The sequence below is a fragment of the Somniosus microcephalus genome, chromosome 4, assembly GCF_052327205.1.
Source record: "Somniosus microcephalus isolate GS21.2 chromosome 4, FLI_Smic_1.0, whole genome shotgun sequence".
NCBI lineage: Eukaryota > Metazoa > Chordata > Chondrichthyes > Squaliformes > Somniosidae > Somniosus > Somniosus microcephalus.
The window spans coordinates 281,100,042-281,119,677 of record NC_140990.1 but is presented as its reverse complement, the minus strand read 5'-3'; the positions used below and the strand labels follow the sequence as shown (position 1 = coordinate 281,119,677).

At 47.4% G+C, this 19,636-nt stretch overlaps 1 protein-coding gene across 2 annotated transcripts in view; it reads left to right on the top strand.

Annotated features, from left to right (window-relative positions):
- Window positions 1-6,485: 6,485 nt before the first annotated feature.
- Window positions 6,486-19,636, top strand: part of cfap221 (cilia and flagella associated protein 221) — a 382,896-nt gene continuing 369,745 nt past the window's right edge. For both annotated transcript variants that reach the window (XM_085986538.1, XM_085986539.1), the window contains exons 1-4: window positions 6,486-6,641; window positions 11,234-11,334; window positions 17,207-17,293; window positions 18,553-18,648. In XM_085986538.1, coding sequence (XP_085842664.1) covers window positions 6,506-6,641; window positions 11,234-11,334; window positions 17,207-17,293; window positions 18,553-18,648 — 420 coding nt within the window. In that variant the 5' untranslated portion in view covers window positions 6,486-6,505. The remainder of the gene's footprint in view (window positions 6,642-11,233; window positions 11,335-17,206; window positions 17,294-18,552; window positions 18,649-19,636) is intronic.

Genomic DNA, 19,636 nt, shown 5'->3' with positions numbered 1-19,636 from the left:
GGAATCCACTCACTGGTATCTTACTGTCTGCATCTACAGACAGGTACACTTTCCTTACTTGGTCAGAGGATTGGTGCACACAAGAGACTCCAATTCCCAAGCGAGACCATGGCCTAGAAATTCATTGACGTCACTTTTGGGGTGCTAAAGTGGGGCGTCCGCTAAAGTTTGCGGCCGCCGCCAAATCGATGCCACTTCTCCGATATTCATTAGCTTCGCCCTAGGAGTTCGGGCGAGCGCTAAAACTGCTGCTGGACGCCTCTCTTTGGGCGCTAAGCCAGAGGTGGTGATCGATAGCGCCGAGGCCGGGCGCAGCGCAGGTGCGGCCATCTCGTGATTGACAGCAGACACCCTGGCGCCGGCCAGCTCTTAAGGGGGAAGGGTCGACTGTGTCTGCTGCCACGCCCTGGATAGTGGAGCCCTCCAACTAGGCCTGAACACTGCTGCTGGACCCAAATAGCGCCTGAAGACATGGAGAAGGCCCGTGAACGTGCGCAGCGCTTCTCAGAGCGTGATCTGAGTGTGCTGATTGCTGCTGTGGAGAAGAGGCGCCATGTTTTGTACCCGGACAATGGCAAGAAGGCGACGGTCCGCGTCTACAGGAGAGCCTGGAGGCATGTCGCCACCAAGCTGTCAGCCAACAGCGACGTCCCCAGGAGCGGTGCCCAATGCCGCAAAAAGTTAAATGACCTCACACGCATTGTCAGTGACCTCCTCGTCCTTGCATATGCACCTCACATTATGGGCAAAGGGACCTGAAAGCTCTAATGGCCAGCCTTCATCCAGCAGCTATGGGACAGGCATGAGCATCAATTGCACATTCTGCACTTAACACACTGGCCAAGCTATTCCACCATGGGAGGCAGTGCACACCAGATCATGGCGACACACTGGCCAGGCTATTCCACCATGGGAGGCAGTGCACACCAGATCATGGCGACACACTGGCCAGGCTATTCTACCATGGGAGGCAGTGCACACCAGATCATGGCGACACACTGGCCAGGCTATTCCACCATGGGAGGCAGTGCACACCAGATCATGGCGACACACTGGCCAAGCTATTCCACCATGGGAGGCAGTGCACACAAGATCACGGCGACACACTGTACTTAGAGGCCGTCCTTTCTCTTGCAGGCCAAGCTGGCGAATAATCGCAAGAGCCGGACTGCGACCGGGGGAGGCCGACCCCATATCCAGCCACTCACCGACCTGCAACATCGCGTGGAGCGCCTCATGGGTGGCCGGGTGATTGGGCCCGTTGCATGTGGAGATGCCGACCCTGTTCTGGGCAGCAATGGTAAGGACATCACCTTTTGCACCTCTCTCGTCCCACTTGCGCATCAGATCTACATCCTTTGCCACTGTCCGACCAATGCGCTGAATGCCACCACTCATGCATCCCGCACTGACGCCCTCTCCTCACTCTAAAGCTACTCTTGTGCCTTCCTGCTTTCAGATGGTGAAGAGGAGGTCCCTGAACTTGCCAGTGACAGACCCTCCGAAGAGGAGCAGGAGGAGGAGCAAGAGGAAGGCGGCCCATCAGGGGAACCCTCAGCCGCGGCCACCCAGGCCAATGTAGGGGACACGTCTTCCCTGGAGGGCAGCGTGGCAGAAGTGTCGAAGGGGAGGGGAGCTCCTGGGACCTGCGGGCTGCAGAAAGGCGGGAGGGGGGTGGAAGCTCGGCGGCCTTCTCCCCAGAGGGGGGAAGCGTCAGAGGGGAGTCCAGTTGCTGGGCCCAGCGGCCTCCAGCAACGCAGGAAGGGTCGGCCAGCTCGGCGGCCTTCTCCCCAGAGGGAGAGTCCGGCCTCCAGTCAGGAGATGCTCTTCGCCGAGGAGATGGAACGCCTCGAAGACTTGTCCGCGGACTCGGAGCGCCGGCACACGGAGCTCATGGCGGCAGTGGCACGGTTGCCTGAGTCCATCGATTCCCTCTCTCGGAGTGTGGCCGAGTTCGGGCCCTCAGAGGCCACCAGTCGGGCGGAATACCGGGCAGATCAGGCAGTGAGTCAGGCGGAATTCGGGGCAGCTCTGTCAGCGACTGGCCAGGTGATCAGTGGTGCCGTCCAGTCACTGGCTGCTCTGATGCGGTCAGTGAACAGGTCAACACGGGCACTCACTGCTGCCACACTCGCTGTGTCAGCCAGGCATCGCCAGGGCACCCGGCGCGCTGCAGCAGCACAGCGGTCTGTCCCTCGGCAGATTGGTGCGCATGCTGCAGTGCTGGCCCGGGCGACTGCCAGTGTCTCAGGCGACCAGCGAGCGCCTGCCATCCGCCAGCTTGCCGCCATTCCTCCAGCCGCCACTGCCAGTCCCCCAGTGGAGCTGCCAGGAGCTGCTGCAGCGACTGATGCTGGCCAGCCACAGCTGCAGCAATCAACAGCTGCCCGCTCGACGGCCAGACCTCGACTAGGCTGACCCCCAAGGGCATCTGCCGTCACGACATGTGCCCCTCAGGAGCCTGCCCCCAGCCTTGCAGCAGCCAATGGCCTTACTTTGAGGCGGAGCAGCAGGGCGGGCAGGGGCCACCCAAAGATGGCCAAGGCATCGCCCTAACGGGCCAAATAGTCGAATGTGTGGCCATTTGTGTTTGTTTCTTGAGGCCGAGAATTGGATGTTTGTTTTTTGAAGGCCGATGATGTGATGTTTGTTTTTGATGAAGGCCGAGAATGACGGCCATTTTAGTTGCCCTATTTTGTTAATCCTCTCCAGGTTGTGGGAGCGAGTAATGTGTTTGAGTGTTTTTTGGGGGTTTCGTCTGTTTTTGGTTTTCATGTGGGAAGGGCCCAGAGTTTGTACAATAAACCATTTTATTTATTCACATTGTCCATGTTTGATCTTTGAAGTGTTTGTTGCCTTAACCGGCTGAGGGCTTGCGGAGCGGCTGCAATCATGTTCTATCATTGGCACAAGCCATTCCCTGACAGGGGGCCTAGAAGTGACGTTCAATAAGCCGCCGACGGGCGGCCCTTGGACCTTGTGCCTCCCTCCTGGGCTGGTACTCCTCGTCCTCGTCGTCCTCATGCTCCTCCTGCTCCTCCTCCTGAGGTGGTGGTCCAACGTGAGGTGGCAGTGCCTGAGTCCTGCGGATAGCCAGGTTGTGCAGCATGCAGCAAACGACGACGAATTGGGAGACTCGATCCTGCGAATACTGGAGGGCTCCCCCGGAGCGATCGAGACAGCGGAACCGTTGCTTGAGCACGCCGATTGTTTGTTCTATGAGGTTCCTCGTCGCTTGATGGCTCTCGTTGTATGCCTCTTCAGCAGGGGTCGTGGGCGCGCGGAGCGGGGTCATGAGCCAGGTACACAAAGGATAGCCTTTGTCCCCGATAAGCCATCCTCTTGGGGGAGGCTGCGCCTGGAACATGTCAGCCACAGTTGTCTGTCGCAGGATAAAGGCATCGTGGCTGCTGCCTGGAAAGCGGGCATTGACAGCTAGGATGCGCTGCCTGTGGTCACACACCAGCTGTACATTGAGGGAATGGTAGCCCTTCCGGTTGCGGTAATCCTCGGCATGCTCAAGAGGTGCCCGCAAAGCCACATGCGTGCAGTCAATGGCGCCCTGCACCATGGGGAAGCCCGCTATTCTGGCAAACCCCACTGCACGCTGCTGCTGCTTGTCCAGGGTCATGGGGAAGGAGATGAATTGATGTCTCCTTCTGAAAAGGGCTTCGGTCACCTGGCGGATGCAGCAATGCACGGCGAACTGGGAGATGTTAGCGATGTCCCCAGTAGCGGATTGGAAGGAGCCGGTGGCATAGAAGTTGAGAGCCACCTTCACTGCCACCGACAGAGAAGTCCTGCGCATCAGCTGTGGCTGCAGATCTCTCTGAAGCAGCCGGCAGATGTCTGCAACCACCTCCCTTCGGAATCGCAGCCTCCTAACACACATCGCGGCAGACATGGTCAGATAGGAGGTCTGCTGGCGGTATACCCTGCGTGGGTAAGGCCTCAGTTGGCGACGCCTGTTGCCCCCTCTGCGTCTAGCCAGGGCTGCCACTCTCTCACGGCGTCTGTAAGCCCTTCTGGCATAAGGCTGAAATTCAGCGTTGCCACCCAATGCAGCCCCCATTATATGCTGGCAAACACTGAGCTCTGAATGAAGGCAAAGATAATTGGTAAGCTCTGGCCTGAGCCAAAAATACCTGTCCAAGTGTTGGTCCAAACCAGTAAACTCTCCTCCTTGGTCTCTGTCCAAAAAACCGTTGCACAAGAGTGAATGCTGCAAAATGGCTGGCCTTTATACTGCTGGGTAAGTGCCCTTTAATTTGCGCTCCCCGCAGCCCGGCTGGGCTGTGTACCGTTCCACTTCACAGTCGCTCGGGCCGCCCGGCGCACAATGGGCCGGCGCGAGTGAAGTTCCGGTTCGGGGCGCACAAAAGGCGTTGCACTAGCAAATGACGTCATGATGTGCGCGCGCAGCAGGGCGCGCGCTAAGACTTTGCGCCGGCGCTAAATGTGTACTGAAGTTGGGGCGAGGCGCAGATCGCGCTGCGCCCGGCCGCTAAGCGCCTAGCGCTCGAAATCTACTCCTCCTAAGGCGCTAACGGCTGCCGCGCCCAACTGAATTTCTAGGCCCATATACTTGATGCCATGAAGACTTAACTAATCTGAATACTGGACAGTTCTTCAAAAGCACTAAAATCGCAATATTTCATGTTTTCAGTAGTACTGGATGAAAGAGGCATGCCACAGTGAGCAGCTAGAAGAGCCTGATTGGCCAGACCGACTATGATGTTACCAACCATATCTGCACACCTACCTGGCAATGACTGAGGGGAGCTGGCTTCATATGTGCTGGATCAGCAGAGAGTAAGATGCAGAACTGTGCCAACTGGTGCAAGGGATCTACAGCTAACACATATAATAGTGATGGCACAGCCAGTGACATAGCTGTCAGCTATGTCTGAATTGCACCTCACCTTTTAAACATGCAGACTTATGGGGATGGTGCCCTGGAGCAGCAGATAAGGCCATCCTCTTCACAACTGCCTTCACAGGGCATTCACCACTTCACTAGACATCAAATAGCTGCCAGGCTGCTTGTTACTTGCCTGAAGCCTCCACATTAGTCTTCCTTTCACTTCATTTTTGCCTGTCACTTCTGTCCCCTCTCAACCTTCGACCTTGGCAAAAGGCTGCCAATGGGTTGATTTGCCTTTTGAGCCTTTTCAACAAATCCAATAATTTTTTCCCTGTTCTGTCACCTTTTTTCCTTTACATTTCATTTGAATCTTAATTTTCTAGTCTTCCGCATTAGGCTGCCACCTGATTAAGGACAAAGCTACACATGCAGCTATGAATAATTATGTTAATGAGTTAGCTACGGAGAATTGTTTGTAATCTGTACACTATATTTCTGATCAGCTTTGGTCTAATTCCTTGCCATTCTGGATTGAACTACACTGGGATCAAAAAATGAAGTTAATGTAATTAGCATACCAAATAAAGTGTGAATGGCTGCTCCAATGTAAAATGTCGAATCCCAACTTGTAATTAGAAACTTATCTTGAACTTCAGTAGCATATTGTGTTTTATTGTTGTAGGAAGTTATTTGTATGTTTGAAATATATCATTTTATTCATAGATTGTAGTTAACTTTGTCAAGTGTAATAATTGTTTTGAGTCAAGTAATGTTTCATTGTCCATTCGATCTTTTGAAATGCAACTTCATTAAACTCGGGAGTAAGGAAAGTTTAAAATATTAAAAACTGGGCATTTCTACTGTTCTTTAGTTCAGTTTAATGTCAGAGGCCACAACAGAGGGAGGAACTGCATAAGACAAAAGCTGTTGTTATATACATCGCGATTCAACTTCCATTCAGTACCAGATTCTTCAAAGGATATAAGAGGAAATAGTCCCATCTAGAGACTACTACTTGCAAAAGCCCTTCTCGGGGCAGCAAAAGGAGTTTGAAATTGATATTTCACCATTTATAGATATTATTCATGTTATAATGTTTGATTATTGTACTGTTGAGAGAAATTATAATTTTTTTTGTTAGTACAATGACCAATTTTTAATTAGTTTGCCAGTCTGTACAAAGGGATCAGTTTATTTTTTAGACTCTTTTTCCTTGGACAAAGTCTCAATGACCTCTTCCTTCTTGGCCTGCAGACGCTCTTCACGGTGCTTGCGAACTTCCTTGGTCCTGGATCTGTGAGCTTTGGCCTGGTCAGCCAGAAGCTTCTTGTGAGCCTTGTCTGCCTTCAGCTTGTGAATGTGTTTATCCTAGAACACATTACCCTTCACCTTCAGATACAGGCGGGCTGTGGTACATGTGGCAATCGATCTTCTTCGACTTGTGCTGAAAAGTGCATCACACATTACTTATTGTTTGTTTCAGAATAAGTTTTAAAAAAAAACTTACAATGCATCAAATTTCCTAAAATTATTCATTTTTATGATTTTAAACATGACGCCATAAGTCCTAAAACGTAACTATTTTCTTTTGCATGTTTCTGCTCTGTGGATCAAAGCAGGCTATTTGAATCGAGTGTTATTATGGAGGTGGAGAAACATGCTGCCTTGCCATTCAGCAACCATGGTCGTACCCTTAGGAACCAGACGTCTTTTGCTAAAGACAGATTGGTGGAGGAGCCCAAGCGTGGAAATGTGCCAAATCATTTACTGGAAACAAGTAAGATTACTGTGGAAAAATAATAGAAGCAGATAATGTAATTAAAATTGAGTATAGTCTCATCTCTTGATGAATAGATACTGGAATAAAATTTTAATGCAACTCACAAATATATTTTCTTCCGTTTTATATGTGAATAACTATTTGGGTTTTAATCAATAAATGCATAATGTGTATTAATGCCTTTTTTATGTACAATCTACTCCTAGTAATTTGGTTGTTTTTTGAACTAAAAACATTTCACATTATCCAATATGTTGTAACTAACCACTACAAAACATAATAAGAATGAAACCGGACGGACCACCCGGCATCGACCTCGGTACTGGCTACGGACACGGCAACGACACACCCAGCCCAGTTGAACCTGCAAAGTCCTCCTCACCAACATCTGGGGACTTGTGCCAAAATTGGGAGAGCTGTCCCATAGACTAGTCAAACAACAGCCTGACATAGTCATACTCACAGAATCATACCTTTCAGCCAATGTCCCAAACTCCTCCATCGCCATCCCTGGGTATGTCCTGTCCCACCGGCAGGACAGACCCACCAGGGGTGGTGGCACAGTGGTATACAGTTGGGAAGGAGTGGCCCTGGAAGTTCTCAACTTTGACTCTGAACCCCGTGAAGTCTGATGGCTTCAGGTCAAGCATGGGCAAGGAAACCTCCTGCTGATTACCACCTACCACCCTCCCTCAGCTGAATCAGTACTCCTCCATGTTGAAAACCACTTGGAAGAAGCACTGAGAGTAGCAAGGGCACAGAATGTACTCTGGGTAGGGGATGTCAATGTCCATCACCAAGAGTGGCTTGGTAGCACTACTATTGACCGAGCTGGCCGAGTCCTGAAGAACTTAACTGACAGTCTGGGCCTGTGACAGGTGGTGAGAGAACCAACACGAGGGAAAAACCTACTTGACCTCGTCCTCACCAATCTGTCCATGACAGCATTGGTAGCAGTGACCACCACACAGTCATTGTGGAGACGAAGTCCCGTCTTCACACTGAGAACACCCTCCTTCGTGTTGTTTGGTATTACCACCGTGCTAAATGGGATAGATTCATAACAGATCTAGCAGCTCAAAACTGGGCATCCATGAGGCGCTGTGGGCCATCAGCAGCAGCAGAATTGTATTCCACCACAATCTGTAACCTCGTGGCCCGCCATATCCCTCACTCTACCATTACCACCAAGCCAGGGGATCAGTCCTCGTTCAATGAGTGTAGAAGAGCATGCCAGGAGCAGCACCAGGCGTACCTAAAGATGAGGTGCCAACCTGGGGAAGCTGCAACACAGGACTACATGCATGCTAAAAAGCGGAAGCAGCATGCTATAGACAGGGCTAAGCGATCCCACAATCAACGGATGAGATCATAGCTCTGCAGTCCTGCCACATCTAGTCGTGAATGGTGGTGGACCATTAAACAACTAACGGGAGGAGGAGGCTCCATGAATATCCCCATCCTCAATGATGGTGGAGCCCAGCACGTGAGTGCAAAAGACAAGGCGGAAGCGTTTGCAACCATCTTCAGCCAGAAGTGCCGTATGGATGATCCATATCGGCCTACACCCGAGGTCCCTGCCAACACAGAAGCCAGTCTTCAGCCAATTCAATTTACTCCATGTGATAGCAAGAAATGGCTGAGCGCACTGGATACATCCCGACTATCGTGCTGAAGACTTGTGCTCCAGAACTAGCCACGCCTCTAGCCAAGCTGTTCCAGTACAGCTACAACACTGGCATCTAGCCGACAATGTGGAAAACTGCCCAAAAAGCAGGACAAATCCAATCCGGCCAATTACCGCCCCATCAGTCTACTCTCAATCATCAGCAAAGTGATGGAAGATGTCATCGACAGTGCTATCAAGCGGCACTTAATCACCAATAACCTGCTCACTGATGCCCAGTTTGGGTTCCGCCAAGACCACTCGGCTCCCGACCTCATTACAGTCTTGGTCCAGATATGGACAAAGGAGCTGAATTCCAGAGGTGAGGTGAGAGTGACTGCAATCGACATCTAGGCAGCATTTGACTGAGTGTGGCATCAAGGAGTCCTAGTAAAACTGAATTCAGTGGGAATCGGGGAAAACGTTCCACTGGCTGGAGTCATACCGAGCACAAAGGAAGATGGTTATGGTGGTTGAAGATCAATCATCACAGCCCCACGACATCGCTGCAGGAGTTCCTCAGGGCAGTGTCCTAGGCCCAACCATCTTCAGCTGCTTCATCAATGACCTTCCCTCCAACATAAGGTCAGAAATGGGGATGTTCGCTGATGACTGCACAGTGTTCAGCGCCATTCACAACTCCTCAGATAATGAAGCATTCCATGCCCGCATGCAACAAGACCTGGATGACATTCAGGCTTGGGCTGATAAGTGGCAGGTAACATTCACGCCACAGAAGTGCCAGTTAATGACTATCTCCAACAAGCGAGAGTCTAACCATTTCCCCTTGACATTCAACGGCATTACCATCACCGAATCCCCCACCATCAACATTCTGGGGGGTCACCATTGGCCAGAAACTTAACTGAACCAGCCACATAAATACAGTGGCAACAAGAGCAGGTCAGAGGCTAGGTATTCTGTGGCGAGTGTCTCACCTCCTGACTCCCCAAAGCCTTTCCACCATCTACAAGGCACAAGTAAGGAGTGTGATGGAATACTCTCCACTTGCCAGGATGAGTGCAGCTCCAACAACACTCAAGAAGCTCGACACCATCCAGGACAAAGCAGCCCATTTGATTGGCACCCCATCCACCACCTTAAACATGCACTCCCTCCACCACCGGCGTACCGTGGCTGCAGTGTGTACCATCTACAAGATGCACTGCAGCAACTTGCCAAGGCTTCTTCGGCAGCACCTCCCAAACCCGCGACCTCTTCCACCTAGAAGCTGGTTGCTGACTTGTGTCCTAGATCTGCTGAATAGGACAGATAAGCATACTTTGGGGGCCAAGCTTTTAATAGAAAATGCAGCCTTGGCCCCCACCCGCCCGATTCCCGTCCAGAGTTAAAATTGGGGCTGTAGTTTTAGTTAAAGTAGTACTACAACATAACTTCCTGCATAAAAATGCAACTGTTACCCAGTTACTAGAAGGTATATGAAAGTGGGTTGGTCATTAGTTATTTCCCCCCATCCTCCTTCAGAAAAAATACATTGAGTATGCAATGTAATAACCACACTACAGGTATTGGCAAATTAGTAACTAAGCCTTTCTGTAAAGTAGGAATTTCAAACTGTGGACTACTATGATGATACGATGAGGTAGAATAAATAGGGCCGGAATTTGCAGTGGTAATAATGGCGAACTAACAGCATTCACTGTTATTACCCCTTTGAAACTCACTGCAACTTCAGGATGTAGCGCATGTGCACCTAAACGTGGAAATCCTGAAGTTGCAATCAGTTATTCACTGCTCTGACACTGGCTATGCTGTGCCCCCACCCCCACAGCCGGTAATCTGGGGAACCGACAAGAACTTGGGCTTTTCAATGGAAATACCGCTAAGTACCCCATTAAATGTTAGGCCTTGTTGGATTAGGTGCAACTGGGGGTTTTAACAGCGTATTGACTGCGAAACAAACATTATGGCCCTGAATAACTAATTTTAATTTTATGGAGTATCAAATCTCTGAGTTATGATAAAAATTACAATTTTTAAGAAACTTTTCAAAAAAGTTATTTTTTTAAATGGTTGTTCATGATATTTCAGGTTGTACATTATCCCCATGTGAGAGCCCCAATCTTTGTTTTGCTCTTTGTAATGTTTTTAAAAAGTTGGGATAAAAGCAGTTTCTCATTACCTGGTTTTCTGTCTGTGAGAATTCTGCAATGTGATTGGCTGCTTAAACAGCTTGTTGACATCACTGCAGATTGCACTAGGGAATTCCCACTACACTGCACTGAAATCATTAAGCGCCAAAAATGACAACCTTCTCGCCTTTGCTTCACTGCTGACCACAAATTCCAGGCCATAAACTCTGGTTGGTGGAACTGATAGAAAATGAATTATGTACCTATTTAATTTATGCAACAAAGTTTGATAGGTGACACTTTTAGTCACACATAAATGGCTTCTTACAAATAGTAAACAAATGTTTTAAACTTGCTAACAAACATTTCAAACACTGTAAAGCATAACCCAGTCCATAGTTGTGCACTAAGATTCAATTTTAGTCGTCAGTAGTTGTTAATTTAGGAATTCATAGTTATTTCAACAATTAGGAAATTGAAAGGAGCTTCAAAACATACAAAAAAACTGAATTGTCCTTTAAAAACATAAACCGCTATATTGTAAACAGACTATGACAGTAGCTTTAATCTAAATAATTATGTATTGGAAGGATAGCTCAGTCTACTTCAATAAGGATCAACTATGTTTAGTTATGTTGCAATTCAGATGATAATGAAAGACTGTGTGCTGAAAGATAGATTGCACATGAGGCATGTATTTATCCTGAGTACATTCCAATGGTTGTAATTTGGAAAAGATTTTGGTACGATGATGCCTGTTTCTAGAAGTAAGCCAAGAATTATTCTTCTGGGCACTTTCTCATTTTAGGTTTTTTCACACTTCATTGCAGATATCTTTGCCACATTACAGAAAAACAAAGTGATTCAGGCTCTCCCTGCTATGTTGCATTTTGGAGGTTACGAGATTGGAAAACATCACCAACAGATTTTGGTAGGTGGAAAATTTACAAAAGTGAGACACATTGTAATGATATTCCTAATGAACCCAACTCTATTCTTTTAGCTCCTTTATCAAAATGTAGAAGATAAGTGATGTGTAACTGTGCAATTTTTATAATTTTATACCTATTTATGCCTTTAAAGACTGGATGCTGGAATTCTAACTATCCTAATTATTAGTGCAAAATAAGTCATGTGGCTAAATGTACTGGTGCTACAGCCTCACCAGTTGGAATACATTGGTTCTGTATTTATACAATCAATGAACATACTTCATTTAGTTTCTGGAGGCTTTTCTAACAAAAAAAATTGGCCCTGAGGAGTACGCCGCCGACCTCCGAATGGAATCTGCACTTACCTGCTGCGAACCCCCCTTCGAGAAGTTGCTTTGAAATATTGCGGAGTTGTGCGCAGCGTAATGGCCCACGGAACCCTGGGGCGCACCGTTGTGCGTAAGCATACCTGGGATCATGTGGGTCGGTGCTCCTTTCACGAGCCAATCAGGAAACATTTCAACTCAACATCAGAGAACTTGTAAATTAAACAGTGTGATACTAGTTATATTTATTTGACAAGTACAGTACTTGGCTTTAAAAATCACAGGGAATACTATGGAGTAAGTACAGTTATTTACTGGAAGCCTCTGCAAGATTTAAAAAAATTAAAACGATCCCATCCCTCAAACCGAGCCTTTACTGCTGCCTGGTAGGTTCTTTTATGTGTTTGTTTTTAATTATTATACAATTTTCTCATCCCCCATCCCCTTACACTGTGCAAACAGGCTCCTGCGCTTGTTTGCATCAGCCATAAAATTTTCCAGTGTAATCGAAGCGCAGTAGGTGTGCAATTAGTCTAACTTTTTATCAGTACATCATTTCAATGAGGACTTGAAAGTCACAGCAGATCATCAGAGTACGCCGTCATATTGACCACAAATTCAGGGCCATTTTCTTTAATATGTTTTGGGTTGTTTCCTTTCTGTACATCTAGGCAATCAACAACACCTTATTCTTTAATTGTTTACATCTCTTCTTTGCTAATTTGGTACTTTCTGCTTCCATTGTTAACCAATCAGTGTCCGCAAAAATGTTTCCCCCCCATTTAAATTTCCTCTCCAGTCACATTCCTTCCCTAAAAATTCTGCCTAATCTAAAATTCTGCCTAATCATAATCCAGCAAAACATTCTCTGAGATAGTTGCAATGATAATTCCTTGCTATATACCATTCAAAATAAAATGAATCACATAATAAAAAACTAAAATCTTCAGAAAAATCACAAAGCGTGGCGTGAAAGAGGAATTATGAACTAAAATAATAACATAAACGGGGTGTGTGTGTAAGAGAGAGGGACACAGAGAGAGAGAGAGAATTGGGACAGGGAACAGGTTCATGGATGGAAAAAGATTTTAAAGTAGAAAAAATAAGCAATGAGAGGACAAGAACTCCACTTCTGCTCAGGCCCACCAAAGTCAGTATGGTGAGATAAGAGCCCAATAGACATAAATCTGTACATTGTCACAGATGATCAACTTAAAAAAAAACAATGGCTGCTCTTGTAAAATAAAGGAAAATGTAAATAATATAAACTAATGATCAATCATAAAGGGGTGAAGAAAAAAACCAAACTGCAGGTTCTGCCTTGGACTGGATAGTCAGAGGCCTGGAAAAAAAAATAGTGGCATAGGAATCTGATCGCACATGTACAGCACACACCTGTTGCAATTGACTCGAACAGCACACTGGCCTAGAAATTGAGTGGGCTTAGCGCCCATTTTGCGGCGCTAGAGGGCATTGCGCTGGACTTACAGCCGGTTTTGAAATTGACTAGGGCCCAACATCGGCGTTACACCGGTAGCGCTGCGCCGGCACCGATGACGTCATCGGTGTGCACAGCGTCCCGGTTGCCGTGGTGACGGGCCCCAGCGCCGAAATTCAGTTGCGGCCGCCTCGCCCGTGGCAGCCGCAACTAAGACTCTGGCAACAGAGTCTTACACGACTTTGCGCCGGCGCATAAAGGTGGAGCGGCGGCCGGCCGCTTTCCCGCCGGCCGCCTGCCCGCACCTCCCTCCCCGGACTCCCCCACCCCCCCCCCCCGCGGAACAGATGCTTCTCGGCTGCGAGCCCGGCACTTCCCTGAGGTGCCGGGCTCATTTTTGTGGCGATTTAACCGGCCAGCGGGCGGGTGCAGGCAGCTCCTCCTTAACTGAAGGAGGAGGCCTGCACTTCCCGAGCCTGCCGCACCGCATCGGGCGCCGCAGCGCCGGAATAGCGCCAGTTTTCAGGCGCAAACAGCCTTCAGTAGCGCCGGCAGCCGTTTGGGCGCGGCGCTACTGAATTTTTGGCGCGCACAGCACGACTTAGCACCGGCGCTAAATTTCCGGCGTTAAGCCCCGGCGCAGCGCAAACTCAATTTCTAGGCCACTATATTTGTGCTGTCTGATCATTATCATGAGTCAGGCATGCAGCCAAGGCTACCTGGGCTCCTCATTAGCTGCATGACTGTAGGGGGAGCCGGATATTGGGCGCCTGACTCCACTTAAAGACAGCCAGCACCTCTGAAAGCAGAGGTGCATTTTGGCTGCAGACACCAGGGAAACATCTTTTGGAAGGAGAGTTATGGCTGAAGCAAGCACTGAGAAAGCACCAAGATTCTCAGATGTTGTCTTGGAGGCCCTGGTGCAGGCAGCGGATAGGAGGAGGGTCACCTTCTTCTCCACCACCTACTTCTGGGGACAGGAAACCCTCCAGGGATCAACTCTTCCAACAGTAGGAAGAGATTGCAGAGTATGTAAATGCCAGGAGTCTAGCACCCAGGATATGGCTACAATACTGGAAGAAAGTCCATGATCAAACTAGAGCTGTTAAGGTAAGAATACTGGTCTCTTATTCTCTGTTCATAGCTGCAGCACTTACAGCCTCACGAATCCTAGCACTCACAAGATTTGCCTCTCCAGCCTCACTCGCTTACAATCTCTGCACCACACTTCACCACATCTCGTTCTCCTCATACTCACACACTCACCACTATTATAACCCTCACTTGCCCGCAACTGACATCTTACACGCTGACTATCAGCTATTCAACATGACAGGCACATTCTCCAAACACCTCACAAGACTGTGACTAACCTACACTCCTCATTCTTGCAGGAGAAGGTCACACATAACTCAAAACAGCAGGCTCACATTGGAGAAGGAAGAGCCTACCCTGAACACCCTCTTACCCCCCTCGAAGAAAGCATTCTTGCCGTTTTGGGCAGGAGCATAGTCGAGGCTGTGGCGACTGGTAACGCCGGAGGAGACATTGTGCAGGGTTTTTTCACAACTAATTCTCTTCCCTTCTGACCACTGCCACTCCCTCATTGCCCTTGCCGCTGCCTGTCAGCCAGCCAGCCAGCCCAGACTGTTGCCACCAATGCCGAGGTGGTGCAGTCTACAGGTCCAGAGCTGCGCGAGGTCGCCCTACAAGGCCATCTGGAGTCTCCCCCACAGAAACTCAGCAGCCTTCCACCAGCCATGCTGCAGCCACTTGGGGAACGCTTCGTAGGAGCAATAGAGCAGGAAAGGACACCCTTATGACAGACACTAAGGGATTGCACAAGGGTGATTAGTTGATGTAGTATGTGTGAATTGATTCTTGATAAATTTAGTAATTTTGTTTGGAACCTTTGTTTTTCTGGTGGCTCTCATTTCAGCTTTGTGCCCGGAAGGATGTTACGATATTCCGTTAAAGAGGGATGGTATGATGGGGATGTGGTTGATGAGGATGTGGTGAGCAATGGGGATTTGAGGTTTTATTCACTGGAATCGGAGTCTGATGAGGCATTCACGGACAGCCTGTGCTGAAGGGGGGATTGCTGCCTGGTTCCTCCCTTCCTCCTCGTTCTCTTTGTCCTCCTTGTTCTTTTCCTCTTCCTCCTCTCCCTCTTCCTCTTCCTCTTCCTGAGGTGGTCCTTCAATCCCTGCTGGCAAGGGCTGGGCTCTCATGATGGCCAAGTTGTGAAGCATGCAGCAGACCACCACGAAATGGGACACCCACTCTGCTGAGTACTGAAGGGCTCCTCCTGAGCTTCAGCAACCCAATGGTCTGCTCGATGATGTTCTGGTGGCACCATGGCTCTCATTATATGAGTGCTGGGCACGAGTGATGGGGTTGCGGAGGGGAGTCATGATCCAGGTGCAGAGCAGACAGCCCTTGTCTCCGAGCAGCCACTCTCGGGTTTGACATTGTGGCTGGAAGATTGCTGGCACACCAGACTGGCGTAGGATGAAGGCATCATGACTGCTGCCAGGATAGCGGGCATTGACCATCAGGAAGTGCGGGGCGTGGTCACACAACAACTGCACATTAAGTGAGTGGTAGCTTTTGCGGTTACGGAACATCTCAGGATTGTTATGCAGCTCCCGCAAAGCCGTGTGGGTGCAGCCAATGGTGTCCTGCACCATGAGGATGCCCACTATCCTATCAAAGCCACAAGCACGCTTCTCCTGCTTCTCTCTGCTCAGAGAGAATAAAACGCTGCCCCTTCTCTTAGTGTAGAGAACTTCAATGACCTCCTGGATGCAGTGATGGACGGCGAACTGGGAGATGTTAGCTATGTCTCCTGCTGCAGACTGGAAGGATCCGCTGTCGATGAAATTGAGGGCCACTGGGAGAGCTGTGGCGGCCCTCCTCTGATGCTGCAAGTTTGGTTGCAGGAGGTGGCAGAGTTCTGTGACAACCTCCTTGGTGAAGCAGTGCCTCCTAATACACTGCTCCTCGCTTAAGTGGAGGTAAGAGAAGTGCTCTCGGAGGACCCTAGGTGGGTAAGGCCTCCTGTTGAGAGCCCACCTGACCCCCCCTCCTCCTTCCTCTGCACGCATCTTCTCCTTTTCTTCGCTGCCTCGTCCCTCTCCTGAAGATACTCAAGCACGATGGGGACTGCAAGTAGAGCCCCCATGACTGTGAGCAAGTGTTGTGAGCAGAGCCTTTAAATAATAATGAAGGCGTTCTCCACTTGCCCCACACTGCCTGTTACCTTAGGGTCTTGAAAGAAGTTTAGAAAGTTTCTGGAGTTGCCGAAAGTTCCGCAGAGCCATTCAAACTGAACAAATATGCCAGCTGCAAGTAGTTGTGATGATCCCTTTAAATAGTGCTGCTGGAGCCTACTTCCTGCTTGTCAATGTTTGCTCAGCTGGTTGCAGTTAAGGCATGCTAAAAGTGGTGTGGCGAAGTTGAAAATGGCAGATTGGACATCAAGTGAGCGTTGCACACTCACTGACGTCACAATCTGCATAAACGACATAATTTTCGCGAGTGCGGACATCGGCAGTGCTGCCACCCATCCGGAAGTACGGCATGCGAAGTTTCCCCAAATTGGGTGGTAGCAGCCTGCGCTAAACCTCCGAATTTTGAGCCCTTGCTGTCAACTTCATTAGGACATGTCTAAACTGTAGTATTTATCCTCACTAAAGATATATTTAGTGTAGTATTTTGTTTATTTCCCACACTACAAATAACTGGAAGCTGAATAAGGAAAGGTAGTGAGATAATGCAATTACCAGTTACCTTTTCTGAGCTCATTAGTCTTGGTTTAAAGTATGCAAAGTGAATTGTTTAAGATAAAGTGTAGAAAAGCATACAACAATGTAACTACTGATTATAAATGGTGGAAATACAGTAAATGGTTTCCAGTGTTTGCAAACTCTACCTTCAGTGCTAAATGAATGATTTTATATTTTTGTATCTGTTTTGTACTAAAATAGAGGTTTCAGTTATTCTATACAAAAGCAATAAATCATAACATAGATATTATTCTGTGTATAGAAGTAGTTATTTTAAAATCTTAAATACAAAAATTCTTAAATAATTGTTTATTTACAGAAACTGATCAACATTTCTTCAGCAATGATAAATGTTCACATTCTACCTCCTCAGACAAAGTACTTCCAAATCAAATATACCAAAAAGGTAAGTATTCCTTTCAGTTTTTAGATTTATTAGATGGCATATTTACAGTGTATCTTTTGTGTGTATCAAGCAGAGAAGTGTTGGAGGAAAGATCAATTTTCTTCCTTACATTGAGCTCCTGTATGGTCTATTTGAGATGCATGGTGCAGCTTTGCCTTTATTACCCTGATACATTACCTTACAGGAGCAACTTTTGCTCACCAGTGTGTGATCTATTTTCCTTAATATCTATCCCTATAACCTTTGATGAAATAATGAAAGGGAACAATGGCAGTCCTTGAAATAAGTCAATAGAATAGCCAGTCCCCTTATTTGCCAGTTATGCTCCAGCCTGCAGCTACTGGATTTGAGGCACCAGAAATAAATGTTGTACCGTGGAAGTGGTGGGGATTCACAACTAGCTGGAATTGGGTGAAGACGAGGAAGATAGGAAACTGTTGAGATCAACAGAAGTATTAATGTTATCCAGAGTGGGGGAAACTTTTCTGTGGGGAGGTGGTTGAAGCATGGTATTGTGAGAGTTGGGGGATATTAGTAGCTCTTTTTCCAGGAGTGAAAATTGATGGTGCAAAGTTAGCAGTAGGCATAGCATACATAGAAGAAAGATGATGCAAAAGTGAGTGAGGGAAGTAACTGTAGACAGTGAGCTTAACAGAGGCAAGGAGGGCAAGGAAATTGACTAATGGGGCAGAGTGAATTCAGTTGCCGGTTGGAATCACTGAGAATGTGGCAGAGATTGAAAGGGAACACGAGTGAGAGAATTTGATGAGGAAAGAGAACTGAGGTGGGTAGTTGTATAGGTTCTGGAAGGAGAACTGGGAGGCATGCAGATGGGCAGATTTTTGAATGTGGAAGAGTTGGAGGAACAGATGAAAAGACTAAGGTTGAATTTGGAGATGGGTGCTCTTTCGCTATCACGATAGTTAAGGTGGTATACATGTTGGAAAATGAAGTCAAATAGGGTGGCCATAATGAGGTAATCTGAAATGTTATTCTAAAACAGGAAAATAGCTGCCCAGGTGTTACAGAGAAAACTTTATTCTGTCTGTTCTGAATTCAAGTCCAGGCCACAACGATGAAATTACTGTGTGTTGTAAAATGTAGTACCTTCTGGTTTTCATTTTATAAATTCAATATTAAAAAAAGTTGTTGTTTATAATATAGCATGGGATAATAAAGCTGTTTTGTTATATTGTGTTGTATTACCAACATGTTTTATATTTTTAGGGAATTTACTTTATTTGTAATCTATCTCACAGAATCATCTGGTCCCTGGAATGTCATTTACTGTTACAGTTGATTTCTGTCCAAATGAATGGCGATATTACTATGACAGTATTCGCATTCATTGTAAGGTGAGTCTTTAAATTCTGAGAGATAACCCAGACCTTTAGACCCAATTAAGCATCTTTAGGATTCGGTTACCTCAAACTTTAGTTGAAAGTGAACGTCTGAGAAATACGCCTGATCTGGGGTAGCCCTAAAGGGGCTAGGACTAGTAAATATCCCTTCGTCTTGTGCCACTTGGTTTCACATCATGTGTAGTATAACTGCATCTGGTAGAAATGCAAGTTTAAGAAGTGCCTAGATGCTCCATTGGACTGCTTAGGAACTTATTAACTTAACTGTTAATGTTAGCAGAGGGACAACACTATGTATGTGTAAAACATACATGTGCAGAGTGCCATTGTCTCTGTGCAGAGTATTATGGAAAGCTGGTAGAGAACCTTGGGTCTGCCAGCATCAAGTTACGGATACGAGGTACCACTCTGAGCAGTAACCATAGCATAGTTGGCCCCAAAGAGTATCCCGTGATAACCCTCTTCCTGATTTCTTTTTCTTCTTTCTCTGTGGCAAATTGATGCAAAAAAAATTTTAAAGGGCAAATGCAATGATTAAAGCGATGATATTGTGATACCAATTCTGTTCTTATTGTAAGAATGCGTTATAAAAGATTAAATTTCACAAATTAACATGGTATATCTGGGTTAAAGTCCAAATGAATGAAACTACAGTCAGTGAAGTTGTATTGAAGCCTATATAACTGCTTTATTTTCAAATACATAAGAACATAAGAAATAGGAGCAGGAGTAGGCCATTTGGCCCTTCAAGTCTGCTCTGCCATTCAATAAGATCATGGCTGATCTTCTACCTCAACTCCACTTTCCTGCACTATCCCCATATCCCTTGATGCCCTTAATATCCAAAAATCTATTGATCTCTATCTCGAATATACTCAACGACTGAGCCTCCACAGCCCTCTGGGGTAGAGAATTCCAAAGATTTGCCACCCTCTGAGTGAAGAAATTTCTCCTCATCTCAGTCCTAAATGGACGACCCCGT